Genomic DNA, 22,281 nt, shown 5'->3' on the forward strand with positions numbered 1-22,281 from the left:
CCTCATGAGAGCACGCCTACCCACCAGAAGGGTTCAGGCGATCTTATCTTACCTCGACCACCTTCGGCAGGGGTGGGTGGTATCTGCCCTGACAATGCGTGTTGGGCTTGCTGACCACGGCCTCGTTGCTGATTCCCCTGGGCCTGCTCCATCTCCGGCCTTTTCAACAGTGGTTCAACTCCCACCGGCTGCACCCAAAGCGCCACCGTCACCGCCAGCTGCGGGTGACCGCACAGTGCCTCAGGGCATTGTTGAGGTGGCGCTGTCGCTCCTTTCTCTCAGGGGATGGAGATGCTGAGGATCTGCCGCCGGGAGCTGGTCAGCACAGACACCTTCCAGATCGGCTGAGGGGATGTGACCAAGGGCAGGTTGGCCAGAGGCTGTTTGCTACCTCCTTGGAGTGGCAGGCACATCAATACATTAGAGCTCCGAGCTGTACTGCTATCCCTACGGTCTTTCCTTCCACATATGTCCAGGTGAGAATGGTGGTGGCTTACATCAACCATCAGGGTGGACTGAGGTCCCACCACCTCCATCTTATGGCACAGGAGCTTCTTCTCTGGGCTCAGGGATGTCTAGCGTCTCTACGCGCAGCGCACGTACCTGGCATCCTGAATGTGGCAGCGAATATGCTCTTGAGGGAGGGACCACCACCTTGGGACTGGAGCCTACATCCCCAGGGGGTGCAGCACCTGTGGGACAAGTTCGGGAGGGTGCAGGTGGACCTGTTTGCAATGCACACTGGACATCTGGGCTTGGATGCTCTGGCTCACGATTGGCCAGGGCTGGAGCTTTACGCATTCCCCCCTTTTCCCCTGATCCAGGCTGTGCAGGACAGGACCATGATGCTGGTAGCCCCATACTGGCCCAGATGACCCTGGTTCAGCCTTCTCCTGTCCCTGTTGTCTGGGACACCTTGGCAACTGCCCCTGAGACCCGACCTGCTGTCTCAGACCGGGGGAACTCTGTGGTATCCGAGACCGCACCTCCTCAGTCTGTGGGCTTGGCCGCTGAACGGCACCAATGGTCCATGTTAGGACTACAGGAGGGCATAATGAACACCATGCAGAACGCAAGGGCCTACAGTTACACTGGCGGTTGTTCTGCTCTTGGTGCACTGGTATTGAGGTTGTGCCCGAGTCATGTGGGGTGCAGTATGTCCTTCAATACCTGCAGTCTCGCTTGGATGAGGACTTGGCAGAATCTACACCGAGAAGGTATTTGGCCGCTATATCGGCCTGCCATGTGGGGTGGATGGACAGGCCAGTGGGGCGTCATCCCTTGGTCTCCAGGTTTATGAAGGGGGTTTGTCGCCTACGTCCAGCTAGGACCCGCTCAATGGCAAGCTGGGATCTGGATGTGGTCTTGGCAGCTTTGGCAAATCCGCCTTTCGAACCGTTGGAGTCTGCCTCCCTGAAACACCTCTCTATGAAGGTGGCTTTTTTGGTAGAATTTACTTCCATGAAGAGGGTGGGTGAGCTCCATGCTCTTTTGGTAAGTTCTGAGTGCTACCGGATGGACCCTGGTGGGAGGAGTATATCTCTTCGCCCCAACCGTTCATTCCTCCCGAAGGTCTGTCAGACAGGCATGTGAACATCTCTTTAATCCTGTCTGCTTACGACCCCCCAGCAGTGGCGGGGGAGTCTGGCCCTCCCTCCGGCATGCTGTGCCCTGTGCGGGCACTGGCTGCCTATGAGGAGCGGACACGGTCAGTGAGAACAACAGACCAGCTCTTTGTCTGCTATGGTGAGAGAGTCCAGGGGGCTGGGCCATCAAAGCAGAGGCTCTCTCACTGGATCGGGGACACGATTATGACAGCATACCGCTTGGCTGGCAGGCCAGTGCTGGGATCTGTGGTGGCACATTCAACACGAGGTGTGGCTGCTTCCTTGGCTCTACTGAGAGGAGTGCCCCTCACTGATATTTGTGCTGCGTCCAGCTGGGTAAATGTGGAACCTCCCTATCGGGTAAATGTGTAAACCTCCCTCTGCGGTTGGTACAGCGGTCCTGGGCGTTGCCTCCCCTTCCGGGGACTGTGCCGAGACCCCCCCTTCCACATTGATGGCCCCTGTGTCTCGATCCCGTGCTGGGACTTTGCCGCTGGCTGGCCAGGTCCCTCTAGCACCGACTAAATCTGGTACGGGTATACCAATATATTGGAGTGATCCTATATAGTAAAACATAACGGTTACACATGTAACCACGGTTATGTGAGCTATATGGATCACTCCAATCCTCTACGGTGCTAGAGGCGCCTCAAAAATGATGTAGAGAACGTGTGTCGCGGCCATTGGGTCTATATATAGGGCCGGACCCCATCCATGACACAGGTGTACACGGGAGTAAATCTGTAAATCCTCACCTCGGATGTATCCCTCCGGCGCAGAGTGATACCAATATATTCGACTGATCCATATAGCTCATATAACCGTGGTTACATAAGTAACCTTCGTTTCACGCATGGCTTTTCTTACGATTCTAATCATTTACGTATAGATTTTGTTACAATCCTAACGATATGTATGTTCAACCTTTTGGCAAGTATCTGACTCCATATGTGTGCATCGTTGATACAGACCGGCAGGGAGAAACGTTAGTCAGATACTAGACAGTAGATGCTCGCTACTACCATTGGTTATTACCAAAGACAGTACAGTTTAGAAAATGCTACTACCTAGCGGCTACGAGTACACACTGCATGGGAAGGGAGGGAGCCCCCTGAAGTGGGCAGGGCAAACGTTAGCTACGTCACGTCTTGATTTGGGGCGAGGGCTTGCAGGAGATTGAATAGGAAGGTGGCAGAGACGCTGTGAATATTAACTTTTTTTTATCGATATAACCACACAACCAAAGTATATTACAATACAGAAGGGTTTCACGCATATTTGTGAGGATATATCACCGGAAGAAGATGGGTAGCTGCCTTACAGTTGGACCAAATGAAGCCGTGGTTGTTTCTGGTAGGTGTCCTCCCTGCATGCTAGCTAGCCAACAAAATGCTTAATTGTTATTAATGTATGGTTATTTTGTTAACCTGTTCGTTTACCAAGTGTTTTCAGTTCATGTATAGCTAACGTTAGCTAGTTAATGAAACGGTAATTGCGTTGCTTTTGCTCGATGGATAAACATAAATCATGTCGCTTCTCTAACGTTAGCTAGTTGTTACTAGCCCTTGATAATGTCTCTAGGTTATATCACATTACACATTAAGAGTCATTGGACGAAGGCGTCTTCTGTGGGGGAGTTTTATCTGTAGGGGCAAGTTTTATTGTCTGTGTAGTTTTGTTTGGAGCACCGCTCAGTCTGAACATTAACACACATTGCTTGCAGTATGATTTGTGAAGCATAAGGACCTTATCTTTCATATCAGAGAAACCATTCTAAAAAAAAAAAAAAAAATGTTACATTGATACACACCTTTTATAGGGTTAGTGTTCCCACACAGCTATATTTCCGTGTTTACTGTTTACGGAAGACAGAGGGACCACCTGTACTAATTAGCTATATAGCATGCTCCGAACACCTGTGTGTAACCGAAGAAGGCCGCCATAAACGTGTTGCCGGTTGCAACATACTGTCTGTCGTCTGCAACTGTAATAAAGCCAGTTAAAACAGTATACGTTAAGTGTGTATGTTTTTAGAACCGTATCACAATTGAGAATCAATAGATGGAGTGTTTGGCTGCCAGGGCCAGTCTACCTCTGAAAATAACATACTCCGCAAAAAAGAAAAGTCTCACTATCAACTGCTTTTATTTTCCAGCAAACTTAAAATGTGTAGATATTTGTATGAACATAAGATTCAACAACTGAAACATAAACTGAACAAGTTCCACAGACATGTGACTAACAGAAATGGAATAATGTGTCCCTGAACAAAGGGGGGGAGTCAAAATTAAAAGTAAGTCAGTATCTGGTGTGGCCACCAGCTGCATTAAGTACTGCAGTGCATCTCCTCCTCATGGACTGCACCAGATTTGCCAGTTCTTGCTGTGAGATGTTACCCCACTCTTCCACCAAGGCACCTGCAAGTTCCCAGACATTTCTGGGGGGGAATGGCCCTAGCCCTCACCCTCTGATCCAACAGGTCCCAGACATGCTCAATGGGATTGAGATCCGGGCTCTTTGCTAGCCATGGCAGAACACTGACATTCCTTGTCTTGCAGGAAATCACGCACAGAATGAGCAGTATGGCTGGTGGCATTGTCATGCTGGAGGGTCATGTCAGGATGATCCTGCAGGAAAGGTACCACATGAGGGAGGAGGATGTCTTCTCCTGTAACGCACAGCGTTGAGATTGCCTGCAATGACAACAAGCTCAGTCCGATGATGCTGTGACACACCTCCCTAGACCATGACAGACCCTCCACCTCCAAATTGACCCCACTCCAGAGTACAGGCCTCGGTGTAACGATCATTCCTTCGACGATAAATGCGAATCCAACCATCACCCCTGGTGAGACAAAACCGCAACTCGTCAGTGAGGAACACTTTTTGCCAGTCCTGTCTGGTCCAGCGACGGTGGGTTTATGCCCACAGGCGATATTGTTGCCGGTGATGTCTAGTGAGGACCTGCCTTACAACAGGCCTACAAGCCCTCAGTCCAGCCTCTCTCAGCCTATTGCGGACAGTCTGAGCACTGATGGAGGCATTGTGCCTTCCTGGTGTAACTTGGGCAGTTGTTGTTGCCATCCTGTACGTGTCCCGCAGTTGTGATGTTTGGATGTACCGATCCTGTGCAGGTGTTGTTACACATGGTCTGCCACTGCGAGGATGATCAGCTGTCCGTCCTGTCTCCCTGTAGCGCTGTCTTAGTCGTCTCACAGTACGGACATGGCAATTTATTGCCCTGGCCACGTCTACAGTCCTCATACCTCCTTGCAGCATGCCTAAGGCACGTTCACGCAGATGAGCAGGGACCCTGGGCATCTTTCTTTTGGTGTTTTTCAGAGTCAGTAGAAAGGCCTCTTTAGTGTTCTAAGTTTTCATAACTGTGACCTTAACCTGTTTGGTATAGGGGGCAGTATTGAGAATTTTGGAAAAAATATGTTCCCATTTTTAACTGCCTCCTACACCAACTCAGAAGCTAGAATATGCATATTATTGTTCAGGTTTGGATAGAAAACACTCTGAATTTTCTAAAACTGTTTGAATGGTGTCTGTGAGTATAACAGAACTCCTATGGCAGGCAAAAACCTGACAAGGTTTCAAGCAGGAAGTACCCTGTCTGACAAGGAGTCGTGCGTCTTACCTCTTTTTATTGAAAAGTAAGGATCTTAGCTGTAACGTGACAATTCCCAGGGCTCCAATAGGCTCTCAGAGCCCGCGAAATAACTGAAGGTTTACGAGGGAGCCTCAGGTTGAAATATATTATCGCCTTTTGTAAGTGGATGCTCGGAGGACCTTTCAATGATGCGCGTGCATGAGTCGCTTCTGAGGAGAAATTTTATTCGGCTGTTTAGGCTCAATGCATACTCCCGGTCGGAATATTATCACTTCTCTACGACATAAATGGCATAAAAATTGGTTTTAAACAGCGGTTGACATGCTTCGAAGTACGGTAATGGAATATTTAGACATTTTTGACACGCCAATGCGCCATGCGCGACACCGTGAAGAAGCATTCTAGAACTCACGAACAAAACGTCGCTGTTTGGATATAACGATGGATTATTTGGGACCAAACCAACATTTGTTATTGAAGTAGAAGTCCTGGCAGTGTATTCTGATGAAGAACAAGCAAGGTAAGAACATCTTTCTTATAGGAAATGTGATTTTGGTGGATGCTGACCTGGGTGGGTATCTAAATAGCTAGCCCTGTAATGCCGGGCTATGTACTTAGATTATTGCAAAATGTGCTTCATCCGAAAAGCTATTTTAAAATCGGACATATCGAGTGCATAGAGGGGTAATGTATCTATAATTCTTAAAATAATTGTTATGCTTTTTGTGAACGTTTATCGTGAGTAATTTAGCAAACTGTTAGTAAATTCACCGGAAGTTTGCGGTGGTTATGCTTTTTCTGAATGTCACATGCTAATGCTGGTTTTTGATATAAATATGAACTTGATTGAACAGACATGCATGTATTGTATAACACAATGTCCTAGGTGTGTCATCTGATGAAGATTATAAAAGGTTAGTGCTGCATTTAGCTGTGGTTTGGGTTTATGTGACATGATATGCTAGCTTGAAAAATGGGTGTCTGATTTTTTCTGGCTGGGTACTCTGCTGACATAATCTAATGTTTTGCTTTCGTTGTAAAGCCTTTTTGAAATCGGACAGTGGGGTTAGATTAACGAGATTCTTGTCTTTAAATAGCTGTGAAATAGTCATATGTTTGAGAAATTGAAGTTATAGCATTTCTAACGATTCAAAAATCGCGCCACTGGATTTCAGTGGCTGTTACGTAGGTGGGACGAGTTCGTCCCACATGTACTAGAGAGGTTAATTGCCTACCGTCTGTAAGCTGTTAGTGTCTAACGGCCGATCCACAGGTGCATGTTCATTAATTGTTTATGGTTCATTGAACAAGCATGGAAAACAGTGTTTAAACCCTTTACAATGAAGATCTGTCAAGTTATTTGGATTTTTACGAATTGTCTTTGAAAGACAGGGTGCTGAAAAAGGGACGTTTCTTTTTTTGCAGAGTTTATAAGGTCCTTGGACCTTAAGGAGCCTAACTTCACTGTTACTTCTTAAGAGTACACCTTGGGCTAGGTTGTTACCAGCTGGTTAACCAACCTGGTGTCAGAGCATTTCGTATTGTTCTGTACGTAAATATGAGATACCATTTAGTATGATATGTTTCGTATGGTAAAGTGGAGGCTCCTCATTGGAGGAAGGGGAGGACCATCCTCAGTGAATTTAATAAAAACAAAATATTGAAACATTTAAAAAGTTGTCATTTCTTTAGATAAAACTATAGCAAATGTCTTAACTTCACCATAATTGTTTAAAACACACTGTTTTGCAATGAAGGTCTAAAGTTGCCTCAGCAGCACTCTCTAGGGTCACACGAAGCTGTAGCTGGAGGACAGCTAGCTTCTGTCCTCCTCTGGGCACATTGACTTCAATAAAAAATCCAGGAGGCTCTTGGTTCTCACCCCCTTCCATAGACTTACACAGTAATTATGACAACTTCCTGAGGACATCCTCCAACCTATCAGAGCTCTTGCAGCATGAATTGACATGTTGTCCACCCAATCAAAGGATCAGAGAATTAATCTAGTACTGAAAGCATAAACTAAAGCTAGCTAGCACAGCATAAAAGGTGGTGAGTAGTTGACTCAAAGACAATTGTTAAACAGTTTTGAACAAATGTATTTCTTCCAAATTTTAAGGAGATGTAAGAGAGAGCTAGCTATATTTGGTTGTATTTTTTTAAATGTTTATTTAGCTAGCTGAATGCCAACAGCTAATTTAGCCTATTCAAACACCTGACTCAAACAGACAGGGATGTTATGTTAGCTAGCTGGCTATGGCTATCCAAAACTGGAACTCTAACAGGTCAAGCTTTTGGTTTAATTAATTTATTGCCACCGGGGTCTGCCGGTGTGACTGTTAAACTGCGTTCTAACTGTACACTACTGCATGATTATAGCGGGTTTACTAACCCATTAGTTCCAGTAACTAGGTTGACTGTGAGGTGACAACGATATAGGCTCTGCGTAGTGATTAGCAGTTATGATATAGTTTGGCTTGGAAAGGTTTTTTCACCTGGTCACAGACAGCTTATCTGTGGTGGACTGAAGTCCACAAGCGAAAGGAAAAGGTGAGAGGAGGAGAGCGCGTATATGGTTGCGAGATGGAATGAGATATATATATATTATATATATAATATATAATATGAGGTTGACCGATGAATCGCAATGGCCGATCAATTAGGGCCGATTTCACATTTTCATAACAATCGAAAATCTGTATTTTTGGACGCCGATTTGGCCAATGTTAATAAAAATGTATTTAAAAAAAAATATATATATTTAATTTTTTAGACCTTTATTTAACTAGACAAGTCAGTTAAGAACATTCTTATTTTCAATGACGGCCTAGGAACGGTGGGTTAACTGCCTTGTTCAGGGGCAGAACGACAGATTTTTACCTTGTCAGCTCGGGGATTCAATCTTGCAACCTTACGGTTAACTAGTCCAATGCTCTAACCTGTTTTACATTGCACTCCACGAGGAGCCTGCCTGTTACGCGAATGCAGTAAGAAGCTAAGGTAAGTTGCTAGCTAGCATTAAACTTATCTTATAAAAAACAATCAATCATAATCAGTAGTTAACTACACATGGTTGATGATATTACTAGTTTCTCTAGCCTGTCCTGCGTTGCATATAATCGCTTAGGTACACGTTGCTCCAACCATAAACATCAATGCCTTTCTTAAAATCAATACACAAGTATATATTTTTAAACCTGCATATTTAGTTAATATTGCCTGCTAACATGAATTTCTTTTAACTAGGGAAAATGTGTCACCTCTGAAACAGAGTCAGGGTATATGCAGCAGTTTGGGCCGCCTGGCTCGTTGCAAACTGTGTGAATACTATTTCTTCCTAACAAAGACTGCCAACTTCGCCAAACAGGGGGATGATTTAACAAAAAAAATTGCGAAAAAAGCACAATCGTTGCACGACTGTACCTAACCATAAACATCAATGCCTTTCTTAAAATCAATACACAGAAGTATATATTTTTAAACCTGCATATTTAGCTAAAAGAAATCCAGGTTAGCAGGCAATATTAACCAGGTGAAATTGTGTCATTTTGCGTTCATTACACGCAGAGTCAGGGTATATGCAACGGTTTGGGCCGCCTGGCTCGTTGCGAACTAATTTGCCAGAATTTTACGTAATTATGACAACATTGAAGGTTGTGCAATGTAACAGGAATATTTAGATTTAGGGATGCCACCCATTAGATAAAATACGGAACGGTTCCGTATTTCACTGACAGGAAAAACGTTTTGTTTTCGAGATGATAGTTTCCGGATTCTACCATATTAATGACCTAAGGCTCGTATTTCTGTGTGTTATTATGTTATAATTAAGTCTATGATTTGACTCAGTCTGACTGAGCGATGGTAGGCAGCAGCAGGCTCGTAAGCGTTCATTCAAACAGCACTTTCGTGCGTTTGCCAGCAGCCCTTCGCAATGCATTGCGCTGTTTATGACTTCAAGCCTGTCAACTCCCAAGATTAGGCTGGTGTAACCGATGTGAAATGGATAGCTAGTTAGCCGGGTGCGCGCTAATAGAGTTTCAAACGTCACTCGCTCTGAGACTTGGAGTAGTTTTTCCCCTTGCTCTGCATGGGTAACGCTGCTTCGAGGGTGGCTGTTGTCGATGTGTTCCTGGTTCGAGCCCAGGTAGGAGCGAGGAGAGGGACGGAAGCTATACTGTTACACTGGCAATACTAAAGTGCCTATAAGAACATCTAATAGTCAAAGGTATATGAAATACAAATCGTATAGAGAGAGAGAGAGTCCTATAATTCTTATAATAACTACAACCTAAAACTTCTTACCTGGGAATATTGAAGACTCATGTTAAAAGGAACCACCAGCTTTCATATGTTCTCATGTTCTGATCAAGGAACTTAAACGTTAGCTTTTTTACATGGCACATATTGCACTTTTACTTTCTTCTCCAACACTTTGTTTTTGCATTCTTTAAACCAAATTGAACATGTTTCATTATTTATTTGAGGCTAAATTGATTTTATTGATGTATTATAGTAAGTTAAAATAAGTGTTCATTCAGTACTGTTGTAATTGTCATTATTACAAATAAAAAAAAATCGGCCGATTTAATTGGTATCGGCTTTTTTTGGTCCTCCAATAATCGGTATCGGCGTTAAAATCATAATCTGTCGACCTCTAATAAATATATATATACGTACGTACACACACACACACACACACACACACGGAGCAAAGTGATCATGCTCTTTTTATATGGCTGCTATGAAAGTGAACTGTGTTTGCGTGTGATCAGGGGTGTATTCATTCCAAATCTGTTGAAAAAAGCTCCTTAAACGAAAGCAGAAGGAACGGGGATAAACATACCTGAATTTGTCCAATGAACTCATGTGCCAATGTTGGACTAGTGATTACACCCTACATCAGCTAGATGCAGGCAAGAATGTGCAAGGAGGTATTGAATGTGTCACTGTCATCTTGATTACTCAATTCTCTCGACATGTGCACCTACATTGTAAACTTTTATTCATAGGCTAGGTTGTAGCAACCTCATGGTGAGTACAGGGGAAATTTTAGAATCATGCAGTAGCCTAAACCTATCAATGTTACATTGAGCTGGGTGAATGGAATGTGAATGAGTCATCCAATATGCTGTAATATAAATGTTATGCTCATACATAAAAAATAAAATAAAAAACAACTAAAACTATCTTAAGCGGCACCAACCGCCACTGGTATGGTATGTATTCATTTGTGGATGTCCATCACCCAATTCATAATGTTACGAATTACAATTTGTATTATATGTTACGAATTAGCAAAATATATTGTTATACAATATATTATGAATTTGAAAAACGTACAATGTTACGAATTCTAGCTAGGTGGCTAACTTTAGCTCGGCTAGGGGTTAGGGTTAAGATTAGTAGTTAGGTTAAAGGGTCAGGGTTAACTAAAAGGGTTCATGTTAGGGTTGGCTAACATGCTAAGTAGCTAAAAGTATTAAGTAGTTGAAAAGTTGCTAATTAGCTAACATGCTCAAAATAAATCACAAACAATTCACACAATGTAGTTATGAAACAATGAATGTGCACAAGTTGGCTGGAGAGTGCGCATTCTGGAGAGAGAAGTGCGTTGTGCAGCTGGGTGCATTGTCCATCTGACGTCTGCATTGGCCATGCAGCATTTACGGTGATATGGCCTCAGCAGAAGTCAGGGCATTCATACTTCTTGCACTTCACAGAGCAGTGAATGTGTGTTTACACAAGATCTACCGCCCCCACCTACCGTCAACCAATCATGTCAATGCGGAGCTATACAGAGCCCTCCGCATTGTTACAACATTTGGGAGGCGCATGGCGATACTGTACAGAGCTCGAATTGGCCTCTGCATTCCTCTGGAGAATCCGCAATTGTCAGACCCTCGATATGGAGCCTCCGCCCACATTTTTGGATGAAGCGTAAATTGGCTTTTAGTCTAGACCTCCGTAATGGATTAGTTCACTGAGATCGGCACACAAATATGTTTTAGTCGAGCAGTAACACACACAATCTCGGTCGACCAACAGCCTAACGACCGACCAGTCGACTAATTGGGGTCAGCCCTAAGCTAAATGATACCGACACTTCCATGTTTTGATTGGTTTTGTTACTACATCCTTAGCTATATGCACTGTAATAGGATCCTCACTTAGCTTCCAAGGCCAAGGGATTTCTGAGCTTGCAGGGAGATTATACACAAGGCTAGGTAATCATGTAGGCTACCCTTATAGAAGTTTTATGAGTAGCCTGACCATTTTACATTTGGCCCTGTAGTAACATAGCTAGTGCAGGGCAGCAAGACAAAGGACTTGTTGTGCTAACAACTAAGAAGGTCTCGGACAAGGGTGTCAACTGAGTATCAATAATGAATGCTGATGAATGATGGAAGTCTTTCCCCAATGGAAATCTTGTGCCACTGACTCACGCCTTGTCTGTTTCATTTCTCAGGTGCCTGTTGTGGCTCAGATGAGAAGACCTACATGGTGGGGGGCTGGGCCTGGGCCTGGTGGCTCATCACTGACATTCAAAGGTGAGACCATTGATGATGGCATAGACTGATAGAATTGTCTTCATCTATCAGCAGTTATGGGTTGTTTTCCTAATGGTCTGGAGGAGGCTTGTTTTATTTCTTCAATGGCTAAATAATCCTACACGTTTCTGTACAAATACTAAATTGGATAAAAGGGCTTCCTGAGGTTTAGAAACCCACTATTATTTATGAACATGGCTCCAACAGGTTATCCAACATCTTAGATTTCCACAATGATAGCCTATAATTCATTAATCACACCCATCTGCGGCCTGACAATCAGCTAGGAGGCTGTGCCACACTTTACTTACTGACCTACATTGTGTTAATGAGTTCTGGATGTTTCAATTGGAAACACTGCAAAGGACACTTGGCCTCACCTTCTTAACCTCTCTGGGCAAGCGTCCCACCTACTCAACAGCCAGTTGAATCCCGTGGCACGTTATTCAAATACCTTAGAAATGCTATTACTTCAATTTCTCAAACATATGACTATTTTACAGCATTTTAAAGACAAGACTCTCCTTTATCTAACCACACTGTCCGATTTCAAAAAGGCTTTACAACGAAAGCAAAACATTAGATTATGTCAGCAGAGTACCCAGCCAGAAATAATCAGACACCCATTTTTCAAGCTAGCATATAATGTCACATAAACCCAAACCACAGCTAAATGCAGCACTAACCTTTGATGATCTTCATCAGATGACAATCTTAGGACATTATGTTATACAATACATGCATGTCTGTTCAATCAAGTTCATATTTATATCAAAAACCAGCTTTTTACATTAGCAGGTGACTAGCATGTGACTAGCATTCCCACCGAACACTTCCAGTGAATTTACTAAATTACTCACGATAAACGTTCACAAAAAAACGTTTATCGTACAGAACTCCTCTATGCACTCGATATGTCCGATTTTAAAATAGCTTTTCGGTGAAAGCACATTTTGCAATATTCTAAGTAGATAGCCCGGCATCACAGGGCTAGCTATTTAGACACCCAGCAAGTTTAGTATTCACCAAAGTCAGATTTACTATAAGAAAAATGTTATTACCTTTGCTGTCTTCGTCAGAATGCACTCCCAGGACTTCTACTTCAATAACAAATGTTGGTTTGGTCCCAAATAATCCATTGTTATATTCAAATAGCGGCGTTTTGTTTGTGCATTCAAGACACTATCCGAAAGGGTAAATAAGGGTTACGAGCACGGCGCATTTCGTGACAAAAAAATTCTAAATATTCCATTACCGTACTTCGAAGCATGTCAACCGCTGTTTAAAATCAATTTTTATGCCACTTTTCTCGTAAAAAAGCGATAATATTCCGACCGGGAAATCGTTTTTTATTACAAAGAGAATGAAAGTAAAAGCATGCTATCCCCTCATGCACGAGCCTCAGTCTGATGGCCTTCTGATAGAGCACTTGCCAAACGCGCTAGTGTGTTTCAGCCTGGGCCTTGAATTACGTCATTCAGCTTTTTCCCGGGTTCTGAGAGCCTATGGGAGCCGTAGGAAGTGTCACGTCATGCCAGAGATCCCCTGTTTTTGTTAGAGATGATCAAGGAGGGCAAGAAATGGTCAGACAGGCCACTTCCTGTAAGGAATCTTCTCAGGTTTTGGCCTGCCAAATGATTTCTGTTATACTCACAGACACCATTCAAACAGTTTTAGAAACTTTAGGGTGTTTTCTATCCAAAGCCAATAATTATATGCATATTCTAGTTACTGGGCAGGAGTAGTAACCAGATTAAATCGGGTATGTTTTTTTATCCGGCCGTGCAAATACTGCCCCCTAGCCCCAACAGGTTAAACTACAGTACACATTCACTCTTCTGCCTTCTTTCCTGTGTGTCACTTGGCACAATTCTTAACCTTTTTCACTGTAGGTTAGGTGCTGTCCTCTGTTTATTAACTGACTGTAAGGCATTATCCCCAGGGTTTACATGAAAGCATGCAATGTTTTGTTTAGGTTTTCTTCAGGTTATATTTGGCAGGTTTGCTCAATAGCCAGTAACTAGTCTCGTCGTTTTGGCCGTGTGTCAAGGAAGTGTGTGGCAATAGAGGTAATACATCTCCAGAAACAATAAACGTTTCACTATAGAAATATTCCATGGCTGAAATGTCGCCATTGTGAAACTCCTCATGTGACTTCCCAGTAATATTTATTCAATGAGATATTTCAGCTGAGCCTCCAAATTATCCCATTACTTCTGCTCCAGATGTTTTGTCAGTGACAACATTGTCCCATAATACTGATGCCGAGCTTTTTTTCTCCTCTGCCTGTTAACTTCAGGATCGGTGGGTCCTTGCATCCATAGCTCTATGAATTTGAGTGGTTGCATTTCTACAGCCCCATCGCATAGCTTTAAGGTCTGCATTACTTAATACTGTTTTTCCTCATACAGGATTACACTGGAGATTATGACACTCCAACCTAAGTGTGAGGATGTTGAGACTGCTGAAGGGGTCGCCATCACTGTCACTGGGGTGGCACAGGTAAAAAATAAAATGCTGGAAAGAGACCAGTTAACACCATGATATGCCTCTGTCATTTGTCTCACAAAATGCGTTGTCAGTGAAAACAATGACAAGGTATCATTTTGTCAATTGTATCGAATTGACAACATTGAATTGGAAAATACAGTTGAAGTCGGAAGTTTACATACACTTAGGTTGGAGTCATTGAAACTCGTTTTTCAACCACCCCACAAATGTCTTGCTAACAAACTATAGTTTTGGCAAGTCGGTTAGGGCGTCTACTTTGTGCATGACACAAGTCATTTTTCCAACAATTGTTTAGAGACAGATTATTTCACTTATAATTCACTGTATCACAATTCCAGTGGGTCAGAAGTTTACATACATTAAGTTGACTGTGCCTTTAAATAGCTTGGAAAATTCCATAAAATGATGTCATGGCTTTAGAAGCTTCTGATAGGCTAATTGACATCATTTGAGTCAATTGGAGGTGTACCTGTGGATGTATTTCAAGGTCTACCTTCAAACTCATTGCCTCGTTGCTTGACATCATGGGAAAATCTAAAGAAATTAGCCAAGACATCAGAAAAAAAATGGTAGACCTCCGCAGGTCTGGTTCATCCTTGGGAGCAGTTTCTAAACACCTGAAGGTACCACGTTCATCTGTACAAACAATAGTATGCAAGTATAAACACTATGGGACCACGCAGCCGTCATACCGCTCAGGAAGGAGACATGTTCTGTCTCCTAGAGATGAACGTACTTTGGTGCGAAAAGTGCAAATCAATCCCAGAACAACAGCAAAGGACCTTGTGAAGATGCTGGAGGAAACGGGTACAAAAGTATCTATATCCACAGTAAAACGAATCCTATATCAACATAACCTGAAAGGCTGCTCAGCAAGGAAGAAGCCATTGCTCCAAAACCGCCATAAAAAAGCCAGACTGCGGTTTGCAACTACACATGGGGACAAAAATCGTACTTTTTGGAGAAATGTCCTCTGGTCTGATGAAACAAAAATAGAACTGTTTGGCCATAATGACCATCGTTATGTTTAGAGGAAAAAGGCGGAGGCTTGCAAGCCGAAGAACACCATCCCAACCGTGAAGCACGGGGGTGGCAGCATCATGTTGTGGGGGTGCTTTGCTGCAGGAGGGACTGGTGCACTTCACAAAATAGATGGCGTCATGGGGGGGGGGAAAATTATGTGGATATATTGAAGCAACATCTCAAGACATCAGTCAGGAAGTTAAAGCTTGGTCGCAAATGGGTCTTCCAAATGGACAATGACCCCAAGCATACTTCCAAAGTTGTAACAAAATGGCTTAAGGACAACAAAGTCAAGATATTGGAATGGCCATCACAAAGCCCTGACCTCAATCCTATAGAAAATTTGTGGGCAGAACTGAAAAAGTGTGTGCGAGCAAGGAGGCCTACAAACCTGACTCGGTTACACCAGCTCTGTCAGGAGGAATGGGCCAAAATTCACCCAACTTATTGTGGGAAGCTTGTGGAAGGCTACCTGAAATATTTGACCCAATTTAAAGGCAATGCTACCAAATACTAATTGAGTGTATGTAAACTTCTAACCCACTGGGAATGTGATGAAAAAAATAAAAGCTGAAATAAGTCATTCTCTCTACTATTATTCTGACATTTCACATTCTTAAAATAGTGGTGATCCTAACTGACCCAAGACAAGGAATTTTTACTAGGTTTACATTTCAGGAATTGTAAAAAAACGAGTTTAAATGTGTTTGGCTAAGGTTTATGTAAACTTCTGACTTCAACTGTCTTACTTATTTATAACTTTAACTGTTATTGATTTAATATCTCATTGTGGCATACCAGTTTACAACTGCTGCAGTAGCTACTCCATGTACTGTAAGCTCTTTTTATGTCAGAGGACAGGTTCTGTTCCGAGGTTGCAAAATACATTAATGTAAACCAAGGACTAAATCCTTGTGTAAACTAACTTCTAGCCATAGATCAAGTTAAAGCACAGTGATTCATATTTGCGCATGCAACCAGGCCACAGTCTCTTTCTAACCCTCTCCTTCATCTTTTCTCCAGATCAAAGTGATGACAGATCATGATCTTTTGGCAATTGCTTGCGAGCAGTTTTTGGGCAAATCCGTCCCGGAAATCAAGGGAGTGGTTTTGCAAACCTTGGAGGGACATTTACGCTCAATTCTAGGTGAGGAGAATCTTTCCAAAGTGAAAATTATCTTTGTCTATTATGGTCATCTGTTGATTTCAGTTGGTTGTTTTCAGCTTTGTTTTCTGTTAGCTGATGTAAATCAGTGGCTAAACCTCATTATACAACAGGTGGGTCAAATCCTGGATGTTGATTGGTTAAAACTGCATTCTAGCCAGTGTCTATTCCACAAGTGACCACCAGCTAAATGTATGACGTTGAAATGCCTATTTACTCTGTTCCATCTCACATCAGCCCAGCCAGGCAATTTATACATTTGATATCCACTATAAGAAGCATCTAGACATTATCTCCAATTTCTTTTAGACTAGCATATATTCTCAACAATGGAGATTTGTATAAACCTTGCTGTCTGTCTCTCCGACATTTGCAACATTGTTTCAATATTGAAATTCGATCTCCAGCTGTTCCATAGTAATGTCGGGACGAGAATGATGGGCAGGCAGCTTTTCTCAGCCAGTCGAAATCATGAATCAACTGCCATCATTTTTATTGATATACAGGTATACAAAGAAATGTCAATAGAAACCGAGGGAAAAAGTTAATCTAGTTTGCTGTCTTTCCAGCTTCAGTTTGAAGTGATTGTGTTAGCTGTGGTGTTGGCTAGCTTCTTTCAACAGCAGTGTCCTGGCGAGAGAGCACATTTTGTATGCCAGGCAAAATCAAACATCATTAGCTCACTGTTATGGATGCATCCAAATAAATGTCACTAGAAAACAGCTTAGACAAACGCAAATACAGCTACTTTGCTGTTATTCTGGCTGAACTGTTTGACGTGACTAAGTTAGCCATAGTTGACTAGCTAGTAAGCAAGGTAAGAATGTTGCCAGCCAGTATGGCATTGGAACATTTAGAACGAACGACTGGGTTGCGTCTATGTGTGTCCCGTGTGGCTCAGTTGGTAGAGCATGGTGTTTGCAATGCCAGGGTTGTGGGTTCGATTCCCACGGGGGACCAGTACGGAGAAAAAATGTATGAAATGTATGCATTCACTACTGTAAGTCGCTCTGGATAAGAGCGTCTGCTAAATGACTAAAATGTAAATGTCTATAGATACAGAACAAAAATACTTGACTGGGTCACGTCTCTGGCAACCAAACCGATAGAACAAACCACCAGCTGGCTTGGGTAGCAACCTTAGATATCTGTCGGGACTATATCTTGTGGAAGGATGAAACACTGGCTTCTCGGACATTATCGGGCATTATCACTTAAGCGTCCCACACACGTTAACTCAAAATGACACAATGACAAGGTTCCAGTTTAACAATGTTTACTCAACCGTATTAGCACAATACATGGTTTCCATTGCACTCAGGCCAGGTTCATCAACAATGAGACTCCTGCGCAGGCACACTAATAATGATAGCGCCGTAATAACAGAAATATAGGGGTTCTTAAAACATGAACTTAACAATCTCCCACTTTTCTTTAAAGACAAATAAAACATCAACAACATAATTAAATGTCCCAAGTATTATTTAAGTTACTTTTACAAATGGGTTGTGTGACAAAGTTTTTAATTGTATTACTCAAGCTGCCACTTTTATATTACTGATTGCCTTTAGGAGCACAAGACCGGATGCTCCCTTTTTAGTCAGACAGTCAGCAAGCTGCTCCTTTGTGGCCGACCTGGAAAACAGCTTTGAGGTGTGGAATCACAGTTGTAGCAAAGGTCTGAGCCACCCCAGATGAAGTCATCAACATGACAGGCAAGTACTCCAGTCGCATTGCAGTCTTGATCAAGCCAATAGAAGACTGCTGGATCCACTTGTGACATTTTTCCACCTGTACTCAGCATTGTTGTCTTGAATTTGTTGTAGCAGTAGAGCGATGCATCTGCCAAGCCATACACACACTTTTTTTAATTTCCACAGTGTTGCTTCGCGCTTAGCTTCAGGCGAGATCGGATGTGTCCCTTGACAGTGCTGTTCCCTGCAAAAATGCAGATTTGATGTCTATTGAAGGAAGTTTCCATTTTTTCTGGCAGATCACTGTCAGCAGCAATCTGAGTGAGTCTGAGGTGCATGTCGGTGAATCTTTTGGGAGTTCTTTAGCAGCCAGCTCCTCAAAACCTCTAGCCACAAAATGTGCTTTTGGCACTATTCCAGTTAAGGATTCTTTAAGGGTACACACCCACCTTGTTGAGACACATTTTTGGCCAATGTCTTTGACTTCCTCAAACACTCCATTTTTCCTCCAATTACTGAGCTCATCTAGTTTAGCTGAGTCAAATGACCTTTGTTTCAAGTACATCATCATTTTGCATGTCATTCTGTTTTTCTCGATTTTTCCATTGGTTTAATAATGAGATTATCTACAAGTGACAGGTCAGCTGACCCTGTTGTACCAGAAAGTGTAGCTGGTTCAGAGTTCTGCAAGTTGGACCAGTTCTGGTGTTTTCCTTTGGCTTTTCCTGCTCGTCCAATGACGGTTGCTGTATGTGGAATACCACTTTTTCTGTCCATGTATTTAACAATTTGTCCAGTTTTCTGATTGGAACAACCATATTGTCTTAACACGTGGCTGTCGTTGAATGTTTTCCTCATTTGAACGCTCAATAGTATTAAATGTGCCATGGTTGAAGGTCTCTGCTCCATTTCCTGTTTCAGTGTCCATATCCTTGGATGCGACATCTGGTAGGCTTGTGTCTGTTAATGTGTCCTTTTTGTCATTAGGAGACTGATTCTCAACAACAGCCCCTCCATCTTGTTGATCATTTACTTTCCGCAATCTTGAGTGATGTACCCTGACAGTGGTGCCTCCGTGCCTCACAAATATCACGACACCATCTTGGTCAATGACTACTCCCGGTCCTTTCCACTCTTGACTGTCAACTCGTTTGTAGTACACTTTGTTTCCAGTCTGGCACTTCTCAACGGTGGGTCGAAGCTGTTTATGCTGAGCCCTGCGAATTCTCTCTGAACACTGCTTCAGTGAAAGCTTTTCTTGCTGCATGTAGTGTTGAAAGGTGCTGTCCCACCCATGCACTCACACTGGTCTCTTCTAGTGCTGGTGGCTTGTCAACCAGTACAGAGGGAAGATTAGGGTTCTGCCCGAACACTAGTTGGTATGGGCTGTAACTATGAACATTGCATTGAGTTTTTTGCCATCAAAGGTCAATCTAGGGCTGTTTTCCAGTCACATCCATTGTCTTGCTTCACTTTCAGCATAATCTCTGAGTGTTTGATTGTCGCTCCAGAAGTCCATTGCTCCATGAACTGTATGCAGCAGTTGTCTTTACTTCCATGTGGAATTTCTGAGCCATTTCTCTTATTTCATTATTATTGAATTATCCTCCATTGTCACTTTACAATTTCTGGGGTGGGCCATGCACACTTATCCAGGAATGAATGAAGTGCTTGATGATTTCACTGGGTTTCTTTGTATTCACAATGCTTCCAGCACTGAAACGTGTGAAGTGGTTGATTATGTGAAGATACCACACACTTGGTCCTAGCTCATGTAGATCTACAGCCACTGTTTCATTGTACAGTCATGGCCAAAAGTTTTGAGAATGACACAATTATTAATTTTCAGTCTTCTGCCTCAGTTTGTATGATGGCAATTTGCATATACTCCAGAACGTTATGAAGAGTGATCAGATGAATTGCAATTAATTGCAAAGTCCTTCTTTGCCATGCAACTTAACTGAATCACAAAAAACATTTCCACTACATTTCAGCCCTGCCACAAAAGGACCAGCTGACATTATGTCAGGGATTCTTCTCTCGTTAACACAGGTGTGAGTGTTGACGAGGAAAAGGCTGGAGATCACTGTCATGCTGATTTGAGTTTGAATAACGGACTGGAAGCTTCAAAAGGAGGGTGGTGCTTGGAATCATTGTTCTTCCTCTGTCATCCATGGTTACCTGCAAGGAAACACGTGTCGTCATCATTGCTTTTCACAAAAAGGGCTTCACAGGCAAGGATATTGCTGCCAGTAAGATTGCACCTAAATCAACCATTTATCAGATCATCAAGAACTTCAAGGAGAGCGCTTCAATTGTTGTGAAGAAGGCTTCAGGGCGCCCAAGAAAGTCCAGCAAACGCCAGGACCGTCTCCTAAAGTTGATTCAGCTGCGGGATCGGGGCACCACCAGTTCAGAGCTTGCTCAGGAATGGCAGCAGGCAGGTGTGAGTGCATCTGCACGCACAGTGAGGCGAAGAGTTTTGGAGGATGGCCTGGTGTCAAGAAGAGCAGCAAAGAAGCCACTTCTCTCCAGGAAAAACATAATGGACAGACTGATATTCTGCAAAAGGTACAGGGATTGGACTGCTGAGGACTGGGGTAAAGTCATTTTCTCTGAATCCCCTTTCTGATTGTTTGGGGCGTCCGGAAAAAAGCTTGTCCGGAGAAGACATGGTGAGCGCTACCATCAGTCCTGTGTCATGCCAACAGTAAAGCATCCTGAGACCATTCATGTGTGGGGTTGCTTCTCAGCCAAGGGAGTGGGCTCACTCACAATTTTGCCTAAGAACACAGCCATGAATAAAGAATGGCACCAACACATCCTCCGAGAGCAACTTCTCCCAACCATTCAGGAACAGTTTGGTGACGAACAATGCCTTTTCCAGCATGATGGCGCACCTTGCGGCAAAAGTGATAACTAAGTGGCTCGGGGAACAAAACATCGATATTTTGGGTCCATGGCCAGGAAACTCCCCAGACCTTAATCCCATTGAGAACTTGTGGTCAATCCTCAAGAGGCGGGTGGACAAACAAAAACCTGTCAATTCTGACAAACTCCAAGCATTGATTATGCAAGAATGGGCTGCCATCAGTCAGGATGTGGCCCAGAAGTTAATTGACAGCATGCCAGGGCGGATTGCAGAGGTCTTGAAAAAGAAGGGTCAACACTGCAAATATTGACTCTTTGCATCAACTTCATGTAATTGTCAATAAAAGCTTTTGACACTTATGAAATGCTTGTAATTATACTTCAGTATTCCATAGTAACATTTGACAAAAATATCTAAAGACACTGAGGCAGCAGACTTTGTGAAAATTAATATTTGTGTCATTCTCAAAACTTTTGGTCACAACTGTACTTGGAAGCCAGTGGCAAACCAACAGCTGGTCTGGGCTTAGCTTTGCTGTATTTCTGGCATGTCTCACAACTGTTAACTATCTGCTGTAGAATGGAAATGCTCTCATTATTCCCAGAAACTGCTGAGTAATTTTTGAAGTCTGTCAACTGTAGCATGTCCAAACTGTTTAACAATACTTGGTGTTTTCCCTTTGACACTCACAGAGAACATGAACACAATCTCATTTTTACATGGACTCTGTGATGTCTTTGTCTAAAATGTTTACACAATAGTGGCCTGAGGTAGTAAGTTCAAGGGTCACTGGTTGTTTAAACATTACTGCCTTGTCATTGTTTATGTCTAGTACAGCCTCTGCCTTCTTGAGGTCAGCTTTGCTTAATAGTAAGGGGATATCTGTAGTGACCACCTCTGTTTCAATGTGACACTTAATCTGACCAATTTTTGCTGGTATCTTAACTTTTGGTAGAATGGACAATTCTCCCATCTCCAAATTTGAAACTCTGTTGCTTGGTGTGTCAATCATATTGTGTACTTTTATATTTAGTTCACTGACATAGCTGTCAAGCCATTTTGCACCACACACTGTGCGTGTACATGCAGTATCAATCACAGCGGATCCTAAGGATTCAACTATAAAGATCTCAGTATCAGAAGCAGATTGGTTTGAAAACAGTGTAATGTTACACTGCTCTATCTCTGTTTACTTTTTCCTCTGTTAGTTTAACTTGTTCATTTTTATGACAGTCATTAACC

At 42.9% G+C, this 22,281-nt stretch overlaps 1 protein-coding gene across 1 annotated transcript in view; it reads left to right on the forward strand.

Annotated features, from left to right (window-relative positions):
• The first annotated feature begins 2,758 nt into the window (after positions 1-2,758).
• LOC115163388 (flotillin-2) overlaps positions 2,759-22,281 on the forward strand; it is a 47,019-nt gene continuing 27,496 nt past the window's right edge. Inside the window, exons 1-4 of the mRNA XM_029715216.1 lie at positions 2,759-2,960; positions 11,693-11,774; positions 14,186-14,276; positions 16,332-16,455. Coding sequence (XP_029571076.1) covers positions 2,912-2,960; positions 11,693-11,774; positions 14,186-14,276; positions 16,332-16,455 — 346 coding nt within the window. The 5' untranslated portion in view covers positions 2,759-2,911. The remainder of the gene's footprint in view (positions 2,961-11,692; positions 11,775-14,185; positions 14,277-16,331; positions 16,456-22,281) is intronic.

The sequence above is a fragment of the Salmo trutta genome, chromosome 26, assembly GCF_901001165.1.
Source record: "Salmo trutta chromosome 26, fSalTru1.1, whole genome shotgun sequence".
Taxonomy (NCBI): Eukaryota; Metazoa; Chordata; class Actinopteri; order Salmoniformes; family Salmonidae; genus Salmo; species Salmo trutta.